Source organism: Saccopteryx leptura, chromosome 3, assembly GCF_036850995.1.
Source record: "Saccopteryx leptura isolate mSacLep1 chromosome 3, mSacLep1_pri_phased_curated, whole genome shotgun sequence".
In the NCBI taxonomy this organism is placed as follows: Eukaryota; Metazoa; Chordata; class Mammalia; order Chiroptera; family Emballonuridae; genus Saccopteryx; species Saccopteryx leptura.
The window spans coordinates 166,622,855-166,645,101 of NC_089505.1; the positions used below are offsets into that span (position 1 = coordinate 166,622,855).

At 40.8% G+C, this 22,247-nt stretch overlaps 2 protein-coding genes across 11 annotated transcripts in view; one reads left to right on the forward strand and one right to left on the reverse strand.

Annotated features, from left to right (window-relative positions):
• CCDC18 (coiled-coil domain containing 18) overlaps positions 1 to 14,264 on the reverse strand; it is a 177,243-nt gene extending 162,979 nt beyond the window's left edge. For 4 of the 10 annotated variants that reach the window (XM_066376764.1, XM_066376759.1, XM_066376760.1 and 1 more), the window contains exons 1-5: positions 13,267 to 13,550; positions 8,581 to 8,755; positions 4,412 to 4,570; positions 2,940 to 3,046; positions 1,157 to 1,285 (exon numbers count right to left, since the gene is read on the reverse strand). In XM_066376764.1, the coding sequence (XP_066232861.1) occupies positions 1,157 to 1,285; positions 2,940 to 3,046; positions 4,412 to 4,570; positions 8,581 to 8,755; positions 13,267 to 13,550 (854 nt within the window). Of the gene's footprint in view, positions 1 to 1,156; positions 1,286 to 2,939; positions 3,047 to 4,411; positions 4,571 to 8,580; positions 8,756 to 9,923; positions 10,060 to 11,255; positions 11,389 to 13,266; positions 13,551 to 14,047 lie in introns of those variants that run through there. The other 6 variants (XM_066376761.1, XM_066376762.1, XM_066376763.1 and 3 more) reach the window with 6 other exon arrangements.
• TMED5 (transmembrane p24 trafficking protein 5) overlaps positions 13,609 to 22,247 on the forward strand; it is a 36,090-nt gene continuing 27,451 nt past the window's right edge. Inside the window, exon 1 of the mRNA XM_066376775.1 lies at positions 13,609 to 14,050. Coding sequence (XP_066232872.1) covers positions 13,865 to 14,050 — 186 coding nt within the window. The 5' untranslated portion in view covers positions 13,609 to 13,864. The remainder of the gene's footprint in view (positions 14,051 to 22,247) is intronic.

A 22,247-nucleotide genomic window follows, 5' to 3' on the forward strand; every position in this document is an offset into this window, starting at 1 on the left:
AATCAGAAAAAGTTAAGAATTATACGATATCACACATAGGTGGGGTATAAAACAGAGTCATGGACATAGATAAAAGTTAAGTGGTTACCAGGGGGAAGGGGATAGAGAGGAGGAGAGTAAAAAAGGATGAATATATGGTGATGGAAGATGCTTTGACTTTAGGTGATGGGCACACAACACAAACAACAGTTCAAATGCTATAGAAATGTTTACGTGAAACCTGTGTACTCTTATTGATCAATGTCACCCCATTAAATTTATTAAGTAAAATAAAATAATGTGCTAGAAAAGGCCTGACCAGGTGGTGGCGCAGTGGATATAGCGTCGGACTGGGATGCCGAGGACCCAGGTTTGAGACCCTGAGGTCGCCAGCTTGAGCACGGGCTATCTGGTTTCAGCAAAAGCTCACCAGCTTGGGCCCAAGGTTGCTGGCTCAAGCAAGGGGTTACTCGGTCTGCTGAAGACTCGCGATCAAGGCACACATGAGAAAGCAATCAATGAACAACTAAGGTGTCGCAATGCGCAACGAAAAACTAATGATTGATGCTTCTCATCTCTCCATTCCTGTCTGCCTGTCCCTGTCTATCCCTCTCTCTGACTCTCTGTCTCTGTTAAAAATAATAATAATAATAATAATGTGCTAGAAAAACAATATTGTTTAAATAAAACTGATGTTTTTACATTCCTTATGTATTCCCTAAGGAAGACTCAGACACTTTCTCATAAATTTTAAGTAAATCATACTACTTAATTTCAGAAATGAGTAAATATCATTACATTGATTATCAACCACTAGGAATTAATCCCAATCAATAATGCCAATAATATAAAATCCACACATGAAAATTTCAATGAAAAATTATAAAAATGGACAAAAATTAAGTTATTCTACTGGCAAATTTCTGAAAATTTTTCACTTCAAAACTTAGGATTTTAAATATGTAACCGCTTTTCTTAAATTTTATATTTACTGATTTTAGTGAGAGAAGAATGAAGAGAAAAAGACAGGAACATCAATCCATTCCTGTATGTGCCTGGATCAGGGAAGGAACCAGCAACCTCTGTGCTTCAAGACAATGCTCTGAGCCACTAACCAGGGCTAATACATTCTTTCTTTTCCCTTACAGAAAGAATTACTTCTTTTAAAACCACATACCTCTTCCCTTGTTTACTTTGTTCAAGTAAGTCTACCTTCAACTTTATACATTCCTCTTGGGACTTCTGCAGACTCTGTTCCTTTTCAATCACCATTTTCTGACTCTGCTCTAATTTATCTTCTGCCTCTCTATAAAATAAAAATTTTTTAAATGCTATTAAAGAGAATATGCTAATATAAAAGAAGGAGTTCAATATTAGGAATTCTGTTAGTTTAAACCACTGAGTTAAAAGAAATAAATATTTAATTAGATAGAGAAAAGGCGTATTTATCATTTACCAAATAAGTTTTCATAAGGAATAAAAAACTACTTCCATCAAATTATAAATATATAGCTTGTATCTTATTTCATGGTCAGATACCAAAGGCATTATCATACATACAGTTTAGAGACTAGATAAGAATAGCTGTTATCTCCACTATAGCCAGTGATTTCTTTTTCTGACAGTTGCAAAAAAGAAAAGATGAAAACATAAGTATATGTATATTAAAGAAAAGACTAGCCCTGGCCGGTTGGCTCAGCGGTAGAGTGTCGACCTGGAGTGCAGGAGTCCCGGGTTCGATTCCCGGCCAGGGCACACAGGAGAAGCACCCATCTGCTTCTCCACCCCTCCCCCTCTCCTTCCTCTCTGTCTCTCTCTTCCCCTCCAGCAGCTGAGGCTCCATTGGAGTAAAGATGGCCCGGGCGCTGAGGATGGCTCTGTGGCCTCTGCCTCAGGCGCTAGAATGGCTCTGGATGCAACAGAGTGACGCCCCAGAGGGGCAGAGCATTGCCCCCTGGTGGGCATGCCGGGTGGATCCCGGTCGGGTGCATGCGGGAGTCTGTCTGACTGCCTCCCTGTTTCCAGCTTCGGAAAAATGTAAAAGAAAAAAAATAGAAAAAAAAAAGAAAAGACTAAAGTTTTCATTGCTTCTTTTTTTGTTTGTTTTGCTGGTAATATTAGCTACCGAGAAAATCCAAGAGAATTAAATAAAATATCATTAGACTTGATAAAAGAGTATAACAAATAGTCCAGTTACAAAATAATTATATTATACTATACTACCCATATACTACCAATGAACAAAACAAGAAAAAAATCACAACCAAAATACATTGATATAATACCTAGGACTAAATATAAAATAATATTATATATTACAAAGAAAATTACAAAATCCTAATGGTCATGAAAGACAACTTCAGTGTGCATCTGAATCATGTGCAAGACTCGTCAAAACATAAGACTGCTGGGTCCCACCTTTCAGTCTGTGATTCAGTAAGCATACTACAGGGTCTGAGATTTGCATTTCTAACCAGTTCCCACATGATGCTAATACTGCTGGTCCCAGAACTACTACATTTGAAATCACTAAAATGGAGTACTGTGCTCTTTAGTATGTGTATATATATATTTCTTATTTCAAAATAGAAGATCATAAATTATAAATTGTCTGACTCCTTGTATTTTTTTTTCTTAAACTCCCACTGAAGTACTAAGTGTATATTACTCTGTAAGGCAAGAAATGAACTACTTTAATATTTAATAAAAGCATATCAATAAGCATCTTAGCTTAGTCTATTTTTAGTTCCCATACCCTGCATACACTCTGTAGCCAAGAGGAGTTATGACAGACTGAACATTGATTCAACAGATTCTAACACAGTCCACAGCCCACTATAGATTTACTGGGGTAGAGGACAAGATTTAACAAGATATATCAAAAGGCAGAAGTATGAAATAAAGATTTTTGTGTTTTTGTTTGGAAATAAAAATTTTAAAGCTATAAAAAGTATACTTACCTCAAAACTTTATCTTGGGCTGAAACTTCTGCTTCCAAATTTATAATCTGTTCTTCTAAGATTGGTACATTGGCTGCCTGTTGCTGAGCAGATTCAAGCATATGGATCTAAAATAAACAAGGTAGTTACTAGATGGTGGAACTGGGTGATCTTTCTCCCTGTTTTCTATTTTAAAAGTTTTCTTTAAAAAAAAGTTTTCAACAAGAGAATGTATTATTTTTAAAAGATAAATCAGTTATATTTCCTTTGTATAAGAAATAAAACCACATATGTTGGTAATCTTAATGCAGCTAGGGTAATTTTAAGCCCTAGCTGCATAGCTCAATTTGTTAGAATGTAGGCCTGATACACCAAAGTTGTGGGTTTAATCTCCAGTCAGGGCACATACAAGAATCAACCAATGGGCCCTGGCTGGTTGGCTCAGCGGTAGAGCGTCGGCCTGGCATGCAGGGGACCCGGGTTCGATTCCCGGCCAGGGCACATAAGAGAAGAGCCCATTTGCTTCTCCACCCCCCCCCTCCTTCCTGTCTCTCTCTTCCCCTCCCACAGCCAAGGCTCCATTGGAGCAAAGATGGCCCGGGCGCTAGGGATGGCTCCTTGGCCTCTGCCCCAGGCGCTAGAGTGGCTCTGGTCGCGGCAGAGCGACCCCCCCCCCCCCAGGGGCAGAGCATCGCCCCCTGGTGGGCAGAGCGTTGCCCCTAGTGGGCGTGCCGGGTGGATCCCGGTCGGGCGCATGCGGGAGTCTGTCTGACTGTCTCTCCCCGTTTCCAGCTTCAGAAAAATACAAAAAAAAAGAAAAAGAAGAGAAAAAAAAATCAACCAATGAATGCATAAGTAAGTGGAAAAAGAAATAAATGTTTCTTTCTCTCCCCCTCTCTTAAAAAAATCAACCAATAAAAAACCCCAATAAATTCAATTTAAAAATATTTTGACTTATCTAAATGCACAGACTATACAAGTTTCTCTGAATCACTCAGATACTAAATTCGTATAAAACTGATTGCAGCCTGACCAGGTGGTGGTGCAGTGTAGACAGCGTCAGCTTGGGATGCTAAGGACAGAGGTTCGAAACCCTGAGGTCTCCAGCTTGAGCGTGGGGTCACTGCCTTGCGTGTGGGATCCTAGACATGACACCGTGATTGCTGGCTTGAGCCCAAAGGTTGCTGGCTTGAAGTCCAAGGTCATTGGCTTCAGCAAGGAGTCACTCACTAAGCTGGAGCCCAGTCAAGGCACATATGAGAAAGCAATCAATGAACAACTAAGGTGTTGCAACTATGAGTTGATGCTTCTGTTCTCTCTCCCTTCCTATCTGTCTGTCCCTGTCTCTCTCACTCACAAAAAAAAAAAAAAAATTGATTCCATAATACTATACATAATACATTAAAGCTACACAAGGAATATTTTTCCAATTACAAATTTTTATGTAATTAAATGATTTTCTGTTGGCATAGTCACCACTTCAAGAAACATACTTTTGCTCTTGACTGTGTTAATTCAAAGTGGACAGATTCTATTTTAGTCGTTAAAGAATGATTCTGTGAGACCAAACAGGCATTCTGTTGCCTAAGTTTATTAAGTTTCTCTCGAAGACTTTTGATCTCCTGATCCATGGGGATAGATGAAAATGATACCTGAAAAAATGAAAATAAATCTATTTTTACTATTTCATTAAGCATTACATGTAATTAATAAAAATGATGAACAGTTACCAATAAAATAACTAGCTCAAAAAATAAATTAAGATATTTAGTGAGAATTGGTGATGAGATGCAGAACAATCAGTACTCTCTCTGCCACTGCTGGTGGACACGCCCATAAATAAGTATAGCTTGGAACTTTGGAAAGTTCTTGGTATTATACAGTAAAGCTGAACATGCTAACACATGACACAACCGTTTTACTTCTGGGTACAAATGTGACACTTTTGCATTTTTGCACCTGAAGATAAAAAATATTCATAGCTACATTGCCAAGAGACAATTAATGAAAAAAATCCAAATGTCCACCAACTATAAAATGAATATTAGACAAAATATTCTTTAAACTGTACAGACACTTCTATTAAACTTTTTTGAGTATACATTTTACAGTAAGTTATTTTAATTTTCATTGAGTGGCAGTTTTCAAAACCTGATTTAATTTTTTTAATGTATTACACAATTCAGAAGTTAAAACTTTGTAAAAGTATACACAGAAGTCTCATTCCCATCTTTAGTAGTTACATAGTCAGTTTTATAAGTTTCTCATTTATAAATTTTTAATACCACTCATACAGCTAAAAGCAGGAAACAGCTTATGTATTTTTTTTTTTTTTTTTTTGTATTTTTCTGAAGCTGGAAACGGGGAGAGACAGAGAGACTCCCACATGCGCCCGACCGGGATCCACCCGGCACGCCCACCAGGGGCGACGCTCTGCCCACCAGGGGGCGATGCTCTGCCCCTCAGGGGTGTTGCTCTGTTGTGACCAGAGCCACTCTAGCGCCTGGGGCAGAGGCCAAGGAGCCATCCCCAGTGCCCGGGCCATCTTTGCTCCAATGGAGCCTTGGCTGCGGGAGGGGAAGAGAGAGACAGAGAGGAAGGGGGGGGGGTAGAGAAGCAAATGGGCGCTTCTCCTATGTGCCCTGGCCGGGAATCGAACCCGGGTCCCCCCACACACCAGGCCGACGCTCTACCGCTGAGCCAACTGGCCAGGGCCAGCTTATGTAAGTATTATATAACTTACGGTCTTAATTAAACCCAGCTTTCAGTCTCCATATGCATATACAAGCAAAAAAAAATTATCCACATCCACACTTCCTTATGTAAAAACCAGCATACTATATAGTCATTCCTCCATATCTACCAGTTCCTTATCCATGGATTCAACCAACCACAGATCAAAAATATTAGAAAAAAAAGTTGCATGGTTGCTAACATGTACTATGTAGTCAGGTCTACAATTCTGTCTGTACTAAACATACAGACTTTTTTGTCATTATTCCCTAAACAATATAACAACTATTTATACAGCATTTATACTGTATGCGGTATTAAAAGTAATCTAGAGATGATTTAAAGTACTTCTATGGGAGGATGTGTGTTAAGTCTTTTGCAAATACTATATATCATTTTATACAAGGGACAAGCGCATGTGTGAATTTTGGCATCTGCAGGGGATCCTGGAATCAATCCTCCAAGGATTCCAAAGGGTGACTCTATCATTCTGAACTTACCATTTTTTGCTTGAAGGATATATCCTGGCAATCTTTCCAAAATCAATTTAGTGAGAAATTCCTATTCTTTTTTTTCCATCAGCTACAGTGTCGATTGCATGTTTATTCAACTAGTTCCTTATTACTGGACCCTTGAGAGCTATTTCTAATCTGCTAAGACAAACAATGCCTCATTCTTGTACTTATGCAGGTGAATCTGTAGTATACTTTTCAAGAAATGGGATTTAACAGTCAAGGGTAAACACATTTGCAATTTTGGTAAACATTACCAAATGCCTCTCCACAATGGCTGTATGACAGTTGTATGATTTTGCATTCCTATCAGCAACGTATAAAAACCTATTTCCCCCTAATTTCACCAACAAAATACATAGTATCAAACATCCAGATGTTTAACAATCTGTTAGATAAGAGCTGATATCTAAGTATAGTTTTATTGTGAATTTCTTTTATTATAAGTGAGACTGAATATCTTTCTATGTTTAGAGATCATTTTAATTTCTTTTTCCACACGTTTTTGCCCATTTCTCTATTGGGTTGTTGACCTTTTCATTTTTAAGGAGCTCTTGACCTATTTAAAAGATTAGCCCTTTGTCTTTATTAAGCATAACCAATATTCTTTCCTCTCCAATCTGTCATTTGTTTCTTGATTTTTGTTAGGGTAAAACACAGTGATTTCAACTGAGGCATAAATATGATGGAAAAATAATTAGCTATTTGAATTGGGATAGAGATCAAATTTTCCCGAAGGACATAATCTTTAGAATTTGAATTCATTTCCTAAAATGCAAGCTCAGTCCTACAGCTTCATTAAGCAGCTTCCTTATAAAAACAAACAAAAAAATCTCTCAGTTGCTGGCTTTCTGAAGTGGTAAGAGAAAATTTTATCAAGAGATCTTGCTGTGCATATGCAACCATATGTATACATTCATGCTGGCAGTATGGTAATAAAGAACAGCAAGAAGAGTGGAAAAGGAGGTAAAAGGGTAGAGGAAGAAAGAAGGGTAAACACTGGGAGATAGATACTATGACTAAATAAGAAAGAGACAGAGAAGAAAGATATCTAAGATCAGCTACAAAATTGGCCCTGGCCAGTTGGCTCAGCAGTACAGTGTCAGCCTGACGTGTGGAAGTCCTGGGTTCGATTCCTGACCAGGGCACACAGGAGAAGCACCCATCTGCTTCTCCTCCCCTCCCCCTCTCCTTTCTCTCTATTTCTCTTCCCCTCCTGCAGTCAAGGCTCCATTGGAGCAAAGTTGGCCTGGGCACTGAGGATGGCTCCATGGCCTCCGCCTCAGGTGCTAGAATGGCTCCGATTGCAGCACAGCAACGCCCCAGATGGGCCGAGCATCGCCCCTGGTGGGCATGACGGGTGGATCCTGGTCGGGCGCATGTGGGAGTCTGTCTGTCTCCCTTCCACTTCTCACTTCAGAAAAACACAAAAAATAATAATAATAAGATCATCTACAAAATTTAGGGATAACAAAAGGAGAATATCATGCTATATCACATAGCACCCTGATCCAACTTAAACAATAAACATACTTTAACCACTAAATAAATAATTGATTGCCTATTATACACATGGCACAGTGCTAAAATCAAGGGGGTTATAATATATTTGAGAAAAGATATTTAATTGCAAAAAGGCAATAAATATAGAAGTTTAAAAATAGAATGATACACCAAATTATAACTTCTTTTTCTGATGACAAAACAAGAACCTGTATACTGTATTTAAATTCAACAAGTTTTAAGCAACGTAGTAAAAGACTATGCAAAACATGCATAAGGCATTTAAAATACTTTAAATAGGTCAAAAACTGGCCGGTTGGCTCAGCAGTAGAGCGTCGGCCTAGCGTGCGGAGGACCCGGGTTCGTTTCCCGGCCAGGGCACACAGGAGAAGCACCCATTTGCTTCTCCACCCCTCCGCCGTGCTTTCCTCTCTGTCTCTCTCTTCCCCTCCCGCAGCCAAGGCTCCATTGGAGCAAAGATGGCCTGGGCGCTGGGGATGGCTCCTTGGCCTCTGCCCCAGGCGCTGGAGTGGCTCTGGTCGTAATATGGCGACGCCCAGGATGGGCAGAGCATCGCCCCCTGGTGGGCGTGCCGGGTGGATCCCGGTCGGGTGCATGCGGGAGTCTGTCTGACTGTCTCTCCCTGTTTCCAGCTTCAGAAAAATGAAAAAAAAAATAGGTCAAAAACTAAACTACTTTTAAGTAGAGAGGTCTAGGGGAAATGGGGGGAGAGGTGGAGGAGTGAAGGGGGGATAAATGGTAATGGACTGAGACTTGACTTGGGGTGATGAACACAATACAGTGTACAGACGTGTCGTAGAGCTGTGCACCTGAAACCTGTATAACATTGTGAACCAGTGTCACCCCAGTAAATTCAATTTAAGAAAAAAGTAGAGAGGTCTAAAAACAATAACCTTATCTCTTGGCTGTTTCTGAAAATCAGTACTGCTACTGGGCATTTTACAAACTTTTTTATAAGGTGAATAATTCAAAAGTCCAAGCTGGCTAGGCTGAGAAAGATCTTCCAGAATAAGCCTTTCGCACCTTGACGGATTAGAGGCATAATCAGAATTTTCACTTGGACTAACACTAAAGAAAAAAGAAAAAAAAACATTTTAGTTCTTAGACAGTTTAAGTATTCACTCCAAATTTCTATACATTGAATAAGAAAACAGAAAAGCATATGAAATGCTGCTGGAAATCAGATTCACACTTATGAACTGAAGGCAGTGCTTCAACTAAATTTTTAAATAGACCATAATTAATTTTAAACTAGTAATCTATGTATTTCCGGAGCTTCAATGTTAGAATTACTTACGTTTCAAAAAGTAGTCATAATAACAGATTAATAAAGCCCCAAATATATATTTCATATTGAGTCCTAATATATATATATAATGTATTTTCTTAATATATAAATGATCCTCTAATGTTTCTATTTTTTTTCTCAACTGAGTTATATTAAAAATTATAGGCCCTGGCAGTTGGCTCAGTGGATAGAGTGTCGGCCCAGCATATGGGAGTCCCGGGTTCGATTCCTAGTCAAGGCATACAAGAGAAGTAACCATCTGCTTCTCTCCCTCCCTCACCCCCTTTTCTCTCTCTACCCCTTCTGCAGCCAGTGGGTCTATTAGTTTGAACATCTAGTTTGAGCATCAGCCCCGGGTGCTAAGGCTAGCTCTGTTGGTCCCAGTGCATCAGTCTCAGGCACTAAACATAACTCAGTTGATCTGAGCATTTTCCCAGGATGGGTTGCCAGGTGGATCCCAGTCCAGGCACATGCACAAGTCTATCTCCCTTCCTTTCACTTAAAAAACAAAACAAAACCCTGGCTGGTTGGCTCAGTGGATAAAGTGATGGCTGGGCGTGCAGATGTCTCAGGTTCAATTCCCAATCAGGGCACACAAGAGAAGCGGCCATCTGGCTTCCCTTCCCCATCCTCTCCCCATCTCTCCCTCTTCCCTCTTCCCCTCTTGCAGCCAGTGGCTCCACTGGTTTGAGTGTCGGCGCCGGGTATGGAGGATAGCTCAGCTGATTCAAGCATCAGCCCTAGATGGGGGTTGTGGGTGGGTCCTGGTTGGGGTGGGGTGCATGCCAGGGTCTATCTCCCCTCCTCTCACTTAAAAAAATACATATATAGAACATTATTTCCTATTCTAGAGATATATTAGAAACACAATAACAATGAAACTCATATATTTTACATTCATAAATTAAAGTCATACTCTGAATTGTGTATGTGATTTTACTTACTTACCTGGATAACTCTTCCCCTAAACTCTGCAAACTCCATTCTGTTATCTTCAGTTCATGTCTTAAGGAAGCAACATTTGCAAGCAAACGTTCTTCTTCATTGTCTTTCTTATAGTATTTTGATGAATTAGAGTCCATTTCTTAAAAATAAAAGAAATGAATTTCGTGTACCTTGCCAGAAAGAACCTGTGGTGTCAAAACATTCTCACACTAACAGTGTTTTAATTCATTAGTTCTATTTCAAAGGTTGTTAAATCTTTCATGGTGATTTAAAACAAAACAAAACAAAACAAAACAAAAAAACCCAGTAACAATTTCTCTACAGTATAAAGCAATAATGGAAAGTTTGACAGAATTTCAATCAATCAATTTTTCATTATAGTTAGGATCTAGTGATTATAGTTCCCTTTTTCTAAGCACATTTAATCTTTCAAACAATTGTGTGAACTAAATATTTTTATTCCATGTTAAAGATAAATAAAGCATATGACAAATTAAATAGTATACTCTAAGTCTCTAAGTCACACAAACTGTAAATGGTATAACCAGATCTGAACCTAAGCTCTCAGTATCCAAAGACCTTTTCATTGTCACACTGCAATTTTCTTATTATAGATCAACTTCAGTATGAGGGGTTTGAACTTATCTAATAACATTACAAGCTCTGGACATCTGATAAAATTGGTATCATTATAGTCAATCATATTTTCTTAAAGGCAATTTATTACCAGATAAAGATTATCCCCTTCTTCTATTTACAATGATTATAAAATTTAAAAAGCACAACACAACCACTGAGATTAAAATGACTTCTGGTAGGTTAACTCATAGAAACAGATGAAGAAAAGCTTTTTTTCTTCAACTGAAGTGTATCTCTTGGGTTGTGAAATTCTCTACTAAATATCTTTGCACATAAAAATCATAATAAGGGCCACATTTTATTAATACATAATACAAATAATTATTACTTATTAAAATACATATTTTTCATAATTAATACATAAAATGAAGGCTTTATAATCTCCATTACCCGTATCTCTTTCTGCATAGTCTTAAAATTACCTTCCTCTTTCAGATCCCATTTACCTTTATCATTGTAACATCTCCCTTTCATCACACTTCTGGAATTCTAACCACATCTTAAGCTACAAATGGCTAGGAGTACTGTGAATTGTTACAGATTGTAAGGCATTTAGACAAGCTCAGTGTTTTCAGTGAATAAATGATTATTAAACTGCCCTTTCTTTCCCTCATTCAGCTAAAATAGTAGACAAATTTCCTCTGTATTCAAAAGTTCTCAGATGTGAGGAGAAAGATTAAAAAATAAAACTCTCACCCTATTGGAAGAAACTATGACAGAAAATTAAATGAGATACTATATAAAAATGTTTCTATTCTCTTTTCTGTTTTGTTTTCACAAATTTGCTTCTGCTTAAGTGAGAAGACTCTCCCAAACAAAAGTCAATGAATCAGGTCCCCATTCTGCTTTATCTTTTCAAATCTCTAGCTTCCTATAAGATGGTGAAGGAAAAAAGGGTCAAGAAAATCTAGGTAAATTCTAAAATGCCACTCGATATTATGGTTCAAATAAATCAAGTTTTATGTCCAACAGCTTCTATATATTTTAATGTAAGAATTCTCTAATCCTTCTTAAGTATCAATGAATACTTTTGATAGTCAATATTCTTTTTTCTAATGGGCTATTCACAGGGGGTCTTCAGGTTATGACAGTCTCGACATACATGTATTTCGAGTTTACGATGCTCACTCCCATAAAAAATTTAAAAAATTGAGCTGTTTCTGCTTACACCATTAGCATTGTACTTTTTTAAACTCATTTTTTCTATTACTACAGTACAGTACAGTATATTTATGTCCTTTTCCTTTTTCTGTGGCTTAGTTGTGTTTTCATGTTCTAGAATTATGATTTTACAATTGTTAGGACAGGTAAGTGACTTAGGCTAGGCAGGGGTCGGGAACCTATGGCTCGCGAGCCAGATGTGGCTCTTTTGATGGCTGCATCTGGCTCGCAGACAAATCTTTAATAAAAATAATAATGTTAAAAATATAAAACATTCTCATGTATTACAGTCTATTCATTTCCTACCACTCATGTTCATGGTTGCGGGTGGCTGGAGCCAATCACAGCTGTCCTCCGGGACAACACCAAATTTTTATTGCATAATGCATAACGTACACGGGTCGTTGTATGGCTCTCACGAAATTACATTTTAAAATATGTGGAGGCCCTGGCCGGTTGGCTCAGTGGTAGAGCATCGGCCTGGCGTGCAGAAGTCCTGGGTTCGGTTCCGGCCAGGGCATACAGGAGAAGCGCCCATCTGCTTCTCCACCCCTCCCCCTCTCCTTCCTCTCTGTCTCTCTCTTCCCCTCCCGCAGCGAATGGCCCGGCGCTGGGGATGGCTCCTTGGCCTCTGCCCCAGGCGCTAGAGTGGCTCTGGTCGAGCGACGGCCCCCGAGGGGCAGGGCATCGCCCCTGGTGGGCATAGCGTCGCCCCCTGGTGGGCGTGCCGGGTGGATCCCGGTCGGGCGCATGTGGGAGTCTGTCTGACTGTCTATCCCCGTTTCCAGCTTCACAAAAATACAAAAAAAAAAATAAATAAATAAATAAATAAATAAAATAAAATATGTGGCGTTCATGGCTCTCTCAGCCAAAAAGGTTCCCGACCCCTGGGTTAGGGTGTGTTTTGAATTACAGCAAAATTTGGAATTACGTGACTGTGGTAAGGAACCAAACTGTGTCCTGAGGACCCTCTGAATTGTCAAATGAAGATTCCTCCTCCCTTCAGGAGTCATAAAAATCTATTTTTAGCCCTAGCCGGGTAGCTCAGTTGGTTAAAGCGCTGACCACACCAAGGTTGTGTGGGTTCCACCTCTGGTCAGTGCACTTACAAGAATGAGGGGGGCACGCTAGGGGACTCTACCATCATTGGCTATACATGGCAATGTGGAAAAGCATATGCTACCCACAGGCCCTGACGTCATCTAACAACATTGCGTCTGTAGCTGTTCACTAGCACACCTATCCCAACGAAGAACAAGCGCTCTTCATCCCCCCTTTACTTAAGAGGACGGGCTGTAGTTGAAAAAGATTCCTGTATTAGGTACGCTCAACTGGACAGAACTGATCCTGGCAGAATCCGACAAATGTAACATGCTCCTCTCCCTTTTTCCTCAATTACAATACAACCCGGAAGAGCAGCGTGCGCAACACGAAGCGTGTGGGAGGGTGCGTGGAGGGGACGGACAACACTCCCCCAGGTAGGCCTGTTTCTGCCCTCCAATAAGCAGTCGCTCACCACCCGATCGTAGCCGGGAGAGGGACCCACCGAACGACAGCCCCGTCGCGCTCTCGTCTACTATCGAAGCCTCGGACCCTCGCGCGGCCCCGGACGTGGAACCAGCAGACACAACGCGCAATCAGCGAACCCCGACCACCAAGGGTTCGAACCGCCGCGGGTCCGTTGGGGCCGCCCCTCCCGCCGTAGCCCCGCCCCCTTGCGCGCGGGGAGACGCGGGATGCGCAGGGCCTGTCGGGCATCGTGGTCTGAGAGCGCGTCCGAGCCCGCTCGCTGGGAACTACATTTCCCACAATTACCCCCGAGGCGCCCATTGGTGTGGGGGAGGCTATGGGAACCCGTGGCTGTCGGGGGTGTGAGGTGGGCTGTGCTCACGCCGGCCGGAGGGAGCCGAGGCCTCGGAGGTTGCGGAAAGGGACTGCTGGCCCCGCCCTCAGCCCCTACCCTTCCGAGGCCGGCGTGTTCCGTTCTGTGGGAGCGTGTGCCGCCGTGGCGGCCACTACCTGCAGTTGCAGTTTCTTCAGTCTCCAGGTTCCCCTGCCAACCACGAGGAGTCCCGGGAGGAAAAGCGGCGCCTACGTGCCCACGCCTCCCACGCCCTCTCCAGCTCGAGATCGCCCCGGCAGGGATGGGCAAGATCTGGCTGGCCTTCCCGGTGCTCCTCCTGGCCGCCCTGCCACCAGCGCCGCTACCGGTGGTGGCCGGCTTCACGCACTCCTTAGACAGCGACTTCACGTTCACCCTGCCGGCCGGCCACAAGGAGTGTTTCTACCAGCCTATGCCCCTGAAGGCCTCGCTTGAGATCGAGTACCAAGTAAGTGCGGAGGGTGAGCCAGCCTCTATCCTGTAGTCCGGCTGCATCGCGTCGTCGCCTCTCACCCGCTGAGAAACTTCTTGTGGACCGCGGGCTGGAGAGGTGGTGAAGGCAGCCCGGGAGCCGGCCTGCTCCGCGCAGGCGCGCCAGGCTGGGCTCCCGGCGGGGGAACAGAGAAGTTAGGCGGGACCGGGACCTGACTCTCTGCCTTCTCCCCTTTCCTCCCGTCGGATTGAGGCCAGCTGATGTCGGTGGTTGTACTGTGTGTTTCATAATTCGCCCATCGCTTTCCTAGCCAGCACACGCTCCAATACCAAGAATTTCACAATACAGGACTGATACACGTTCTCCTTTATCATTGGGCGAGAGGATGACATTTGTTTTATTCACGCCACCACCCTCACCCAACCTCAGTATTACAGTTCTTGACTGTCATTGCTTCAGTTAAGGAGTTTTGAATTGTGCCTATGTGTTTATCACTGAATCCGATTTTAGAATATTGTGGAAGGGTCTTTGATGTATGTCAGCGATTTTCAACTGGTGTGCTACAAGAATTTTTAAAATATGCAATACCTAATTTAGTCAGGGCATTGACTGCTTTTCACTTAGATTGTCAAATGAAAAATGACAACAGCCAACACAGTAGCTGTCAGGTGTGACTGAATCAAAATTATACCTTTTTTTGTCGGATCGGCCAAAAATATATTTTTTGATGTGCCACTGAACTTTAGTAATTAGTTTATATGTGCCATGCAATGAGAAAAGTTGAAAATCACTGATGTATGTCATGGTATATTTCCTTATCAGTTACACACATCTTATTGTTTAATCAAATAAGATCTAGTTGTATATAATGACGTTATATCCTAGTGGAAGCTTTTCTCTTATATCATTTGTTTCTTTTTAGTATCTGCATAATATTATATAAGGAATTACTTTAATTTATGCAGCCCTTCAACAGGTACTGTCACATGTAGAGCAAAATAGAATTATGTAGAATTTTCTTACAAAGGGACTTTAGAATTAAAGATTTATAAGGTAAACATAGAGAGTCAAGTATCTAAAGTCACATACTTAGCAAAACTGAATCCAGAACTCAACATTTCTTTTTTATTTCCAGTCTTGTTTAAAAGTTCATTTACTGGCCCTGACAGGATGGCTCAGTGGATAGAGGTAGTCCAGCACTTGGGGGTGGCAGGTTCGATCCCTGTTTTCAGAGCATGTAGGAGAAGCAATCAATGAGTGAACAACTAAATGGATCAACTAAGTGGAACAATGAGTTGGTGCTTTCTCTTTCTCTCTCTCCCTCTGTCTCTCTCTCTCGCTCCCCCCTCTCCCTTTCTCTCTATCTCAAATCAATGGAAAAACATTTTTTAAAGTTCACTTACTGAACAGTTACTGTATGCTAGTAATGTGACAGGGGAGCTGCTGCTGCGGACCAGCGCAGCTCCTAATAAAGCTGCTGTGGAATTAAGGAAACATACTTATTAAGAAAAAAAGATGGGAAGGGGAGGACTCTTCAAATGCTGATGGCAGTATCTGAGTGCACCATAGCCCCAGTTTGCTTTATTATATAACCATATGCAAATCAAGAAAGTCCTTGATACAAAGTTACACATCTGAGGCTAAAACAGGAACTCTCCCAAGGCATAAATAGGAATCCCCCCACAATGCATATGTGAAATCAACCAACATCTGAACAAACAAAGAGTAAGAGGAAGGGCATGTAAATTGCTTCCAGCAACTTAAGGAAGCAAGTGAAGTGGGTGCAAATACTCAGCATCATAGCCAATATGGAGGTGAAGGGGGGGAGAACTTACCCTTTTGCTAAGCTTCGAATCTACTATGGCTTTTTGCCACTATGGCCCACAACAGGGAGCAATTTAAAACGAAAGAAAGACTTCCTGTTTTCAAGGGGTACTGCCTCATACCTGATCATTTCAGCCTGATGAGGCAGTGGTGCAGTGGATAGAGCATTGGCCTGGGATGGAGGTTAAAGCTCACCAGCTTGAGTACAGGGTCACCAGCTTGAGCTTCGTTGGGATCATAGACATGACCCCATGGTCACTGGCTTGAAGCCTAAGGTCACTGGCTTGAGTAGTGGGTCACTGGCTCAGTTGGAGCCCCCCATCAAAACACATACGAGAAAGCAATCAGTGAACAACTAAGGTGCCACAACTATGAGTTGATGCTTCTCATCTCTTTCCCTTCCTGTCTGTCTCTCTCTCAAAAAGTAATTTCAATAAAGTATGGTTAAGTGCTAATAGAGGAAAGCCACTCTCTGGTGTTTCAGAAAAAGATCCCTGGAGAAAATCTGAATTTTTTTTTTTTTGTATTTTTCTGAAGCTGGAAATGGGGAGGCAGTCAGACAGACACCCGCATGCGCCCAACCGGGATCCACCCTGCACGCCCACCAGGGGGCGATGCTCTGCCCATCCGGGGCGTCGCTCTGTCGCAACCAGAGCCATTCTAGCGTCTGGGGCAGAGGCCAAGGAGCCATCCCCAGCGCCCGGGCCAACTTTTGCTCCAATGGAGCCTCAGCTGCGGGAGGGGAAGAGAGAGACAGAGAGGAAGGAGAGGGGGAGGGGTGGAGAAGCAGATGGGCGCTTCTCCTATGTGCCCTGGCCGGGAATCGAACCCGGGACTCCTGCACACCAGGCCGATGCTCTACCACTGAGCCAACCAGCCAGGGCCGAAAATCTGAATCTTGATAGATGCTTAAGCCCTGGCCAGATAGCTCGGTTGGTTAGGGCATTGTCTCTCTCTAAAATCAATAAAATAAACATTAAAAAAGAAAGATGCTTAAGTGAGACAAGAATGCAATGTAGAGGGAACATTTCAAGAAAAAGGAACAAAATGAATAAATGGTTCTAAAAATGCATAGTGTGAGTGTTTTGACTGTGGGCAATATGTAGTGAACCCTAAAACTACTGAGTTTTTATTAGACTTTAAGTCTAAAAAGTCTAGAGTGGAAGTAAAAGAAAAAGATGAGAGAGATCAGGAGGCTTGATCATGGATCATCAGCTTAGCCTTGTGCACCATGTTTAGTAGCTTTGTTCTTATTCTGTGCAAGAGCCATTGAAGATTTAAACAGCATAGTAACAGTCAAAATGTTTTTCAGATAGATCACTGGGTATTGTGAAAGATGGGTTTAAGGAGGTCAAAATTAGAGTCAAAGAAATCAATGAAATGGTCCATATAATAAAACAATTTGTATTATTCAAAAATTCGTCAGCCCTGTCTGGTTGGCTCAGTGGTAGAGCAGGAGTCCCGGGTTCAATTCCCGGCCAGGGCACACAGGAGAGGCGCCCATCTGCTTCTCCACCCCTCCCCCTCTCCTTCCTCTCTGTCTCTCTCTTCCCCTCCCGCAGCCAAGGCTCCATTGGAGCGAGGTTTGCCCCAGCGCTGAGGATGGCTCTGTGGCCTCTGCCTCATGGGCTGGAATGGCTCTGGTTGCAGCAGAGCTACGCCCCCTGGTGGGCATGCTGGGTGGATCCTGGTCGGGCGCCTGCGTGCGAGGGTCTGTCTGACTGCCTCCCCGTTTCCAACTTCAGAAAAATACAAAAAAAAAAAAAAAATTCGTCAGTATTTACCCAGGAATTAGGGAGCAAATCTATTTTAACTACTGACCTCTTATGATTGAGAGCTCTAGCTCCAGAGATAAAATGCCTGGGTTGAAATTCTCTCAATTTTGAACAAGTTACTTAACCTGTAACTTGTAAAATAGAGATAATAGTAATTACCTCACAGATTTGAAAATGGGTTAATAAGTGTTAATAGACCATCCTGACATATATGAAATATTAAATGAATATTAGTATTTTTTTAAAGATTTTATTTACCGATTTTAGAAGAGAGAAAGGCATGGGGGGGAGTAGTGGGAAGCATCAACTCATAGTTGCCTCATATATGTGCCTTGACTGGGCAAGCCCAGGGCTTCCAACCTGCATTCCAGTTTGATGCTCTATCTACTGCACCAACACAGGTCAGGCAGATGTTAGGTTTTTTTTACATTTACATTTCGAGTATTATATAGCTGACTTGGTTTTAGCTTTTTTTTTATTTTTTTTATTAAATTCATTGGGATGACATTGATTAATAAGATCATATAGTTTTCAAGTATGCATTTTTAGTATACATGATCAGTATATTGCATTGGGTATCTAACAACTAAAGTCAAATCATCTTTTATCACCATATTGCTTTAGCTTTATATTTTGTATATTTAGTCACTCTTAAATGGACTGTTCCCCCAAAGCATTCATTCTTTCTAAACAATTTGTTTTCATTGAGGAGAAAACTAAAGTCATTTAGTGTCTATAATCCTAGACAATGTTGGAGGGATATGTAGGGTAAAGATCATCTTCAGCCCTTTGTTTGCATTTTCTTACTCCCAAGGTTAACTTTCCAGTAACTATAAATGTAAGTACATATATCTTATGAATAAAATAGATCATTCATTTAAAAATTTAAATCTCAGTTGGTTAGAGAGTTGTCTTGATATGCCAAAGTTGCAAGTTCAATCCCCCATCAGGGCACATACAAGAATCAACCAATGAATGCATAAATAAATGGAATAATTAATTGATGTTTCTCTCTCTCTCAAATCAATAAATAAAATTTTTTGCCTGACTTGTGGTGGCACAGCAGATAATGCATTGACCTGGAACACTGAGGTCACCCGTTCGACACCCTGGGCTTGTCTGGTCAAGGCACAAATGGAAGTTGGTGCTTCCTACTCCCCCCCCTCCATTTCGCTCCTCTCTAAAATGAATAAAGTCTTTTAAAAAGTTTAAAAAATTTTTTAATTTACTAAAAAATAAAAACCAGTCTAAAAAAATAAAAATAAAAATTTAAGTCTTTGAGTTTATGAAGTTAAATGCATACAGCTATGAGAGTATTTAAAGGAAGGATTTGATTTCATCTGGGAATAGAGAGAAGACATCCTAGAGGAAGTAGAGTTGAAATCTGTAGAAGAAGCAGGCTTACTACGCATAAGGCATGAGTGGGTAAAAAGATGGGTAAAAAGAACAGCATGTGACAAGGCATTGAGGAATAAGACAGAAGATTGTTTTTGAGGAATTGAAACACTATCACCAAAGCCTACAGATAGGGGAAAGTGGCACTTGCCCATCATATTCCGTTGAAATCATCAGGATGTTTAGTTTTGGATTGTGGTACATTTTTTAATAATTTATATTTTAAATATTTTTTACTTATGTTCTGTATACTAAAATACCATTTTTTTTTTGTATTTTTCTTAAGTGAGAAGTGGGAAGGCTGAGTGACAGACTCCTGCATGCTTCCTATCTGGATGCATGGGGCAAGCCCACCAGGGGGTGATGCTCTGCCCATCTGGGGTGTTGCTCTGTTGCAGCCGGAGCCATTTTAGCACCTGAGGCGAGAATATGGTGCCATCCTCAGCGCCTGGGCCAACTTTGCTCAGTGGAGCCTTGGCTTCTGGAGAGGAAGAGAGAAATAGAGAGAAGTGGGGGGGGGGGGGCAGGGGAGAAGCAGATGGTCACTTCTTTTTTGTGCCCTGACCAGGAATCGATCTTGGGACTTCCACACTCTGGTCTGATGCTCTACCACAGAGCCAACTGGCCAGGGCCTAAAATACCATTTTTAACAATTTCATTTAGCCTTATAACCACTACCAAAAATATTGTTTATCATATGATTTCACTTGTATGTGGAATCTAAAACAGACTCACAGATATAGAGAACAGATAGCTATCAGAGGGATTGAAGGGCTGGGTGAAAAAGGTGAAGGGATTAAGCAAAGAAAAAATACTCATAGAACCTAACCAGTGGTGACACAGTGGATAGAGCCTTCACCCAAAACGCTGAGGTCCCCAGGTTCGAAACTCCCAGGTCTCCAGCTTGAGCATAGGCTTGTCCGCTTGTGCATTGGCTCACTGGCTTGAACACGGGATCATTGACATAATCTCAAGGTCGCTACCATGAGCCCAAAGGTTGCTAGCTTGAGGCCCCAGGTCACTGGCTTGAATTTCCTCTCTATCCTCCCCACCCCCATCAAGGCACATTTGAGAAGCAATCAATGAACAATTAAAGTGACACAGTTATGAGTTGATGCTTCCCATCTCTCTCTTCCCTCTCCGTCTTTCTAAAAATTAAAAAATTAAAAAAAAAAAAAAAAAAACTTCTTATATACAGACCCAGTGTGGGAGAAAAAGGAGTGGGGAGGGAGAAGAGGATAAAAAAGAGATACGTGATGATGGAAGGAGACTTGACTTGGGGTGGTGAACACACAGAACAGTATGTAGATGTGTATTAGAGTAAGTGTATACCTGAGACCTGTATAATTTTATTAACCAATGTCACCCCAATAAATTTAATTAAAAAAATAAATCATTTAAACTTAGTTTTACTGAAATCTTTTTCTGATTTAGTGGATATATTTTTTTGGAGGGTAATCTTGAGTGATTCTTTTAGAATGTTTTGAGTTCTTAGATGTCTGAAAAGGGCTTTACTTTTTGCTTTCACTTAAGTAAATACTATCATTTTTTTACGCGGAAACTTTGAAGACATGGCTTGTTTCATTTTCCTTTTTTTTTTTTTTTTTTGCATCTTATGTATAAGAATTCTGATGCCAATCCCAATTCTTATTTTGAATGTGTCTACTGTCTACTACTAGTCTTGGAAGTTTCTAGGTTATTCTTTTCAAATCCTTTGGAATAGTCAGTAGGATTTTTGGATCTTTTTTTCTTTTAATTTTTTATTGTTTTTAGCGAGAAAGGAGCGGGACAGGAATGTTCCTTGTTCCTTTATGTGCCCTGACTAGGGATCGAACCAGCAACCTCTGTGCTTTTTGGGTCATTGCTCTAAACAGCCGAGCTATCCAGCCAGGGAGGATCTTTTTTCATTTATCCTTCTTCTGATCTACTAAATCTTTTTAGTCTAATTAATTTTCTATTTTGAAGCAAGAATTTTTATTCTCATATTTGATGATTTCTTCTCTTCATTTCTATTGGTTCCCTTCTTTTGAAATGCTTATTAGATGGATAATTTTAAATCATTAGCTCTGTCCTTCACGAAGGGTCTTACCATTTTGCATATACTTTTCCTCTATAATCTTTTCACCTTGTTCTGAGAATTCCTTGGCTCCTTGTAGTTCTCTTAATTTTTAGTCTCCATCCATGTTCATTCTGCTAACATTACATTTGTTTGTAATGCACATTTAATTGAGAGTTTTGAGATTGGTAGATATTGGCAGCTAGATACATCCTTTGCTCAGTGGAGTATCTTCCAGACATTCCTTCCCCTTCATGTCTGTTAACAGGCATCCTAGATTGCTAGCGTCACTGGATTATTTGTATTGTTTCCTTCATTTCATTGGGATATGAGGAAGAGAAAGAATTGTACATACCGTATTTCCCCATGTATAAGAATCATCTTAATTTGGAGGCCCAAAATTTGAAAAATAAATGTATTACATAAAGTTATTGAACTCAAGTTTTATTCATCATAAAATTCATACAACTCTTCCAAAACTCCCATCCATTAGCTTGTCCTCATCTGTGTCTGATGACGAATCACCGTCTTCATATATTGCCTCATCCTCAGTTCCATTCTAAGGCATTTGAAATGCTACACTTCTTCAACTACTGTATAAGACGCACCCAGTTTATAGACCCCAAATTTTTCAGGCAAAGGTGTGTCTTCTACATGGGGAAATATGGTATTTAGCCATTTGAAACCAGTTTTGTTGTATTTTTTTTCTTTTTTTTGATCAGTAAGTAGAGCACAGGAACAGGTAAATTTTTATATCAGTCCATAAATCCACCAAGAAAAATAAAATGAAGTGTAATATAAAAAGAGTAGTCATTGGAAGGAGATTTGGTGGGTTCATACATAGTTTGGCCATGCCACTTACTTTCCGTATCACCCTGGGAAAATTACTTTTCTGTGCCTCAGTTGTTGTTTTTTTATTGAAGTAAGAACAATAATAGGACCTACATTTTAAGAGTTGTTGTGAGGAATAAATTAATCCACATAAAGAACTTAAAAGACAGTATGTATCATGAACTATAATTGTGAGCTGCTGTCTTCTCAGCAGCAGCAGCATGGCTTGCTGGGATTGTAAAGGAACAGATTGTGTTCACTCACCAGTAAGTAAACAGCCTACCTTGAATATACTGTTCATATTGGGGAATAATAAGTGAATGTATTGGCT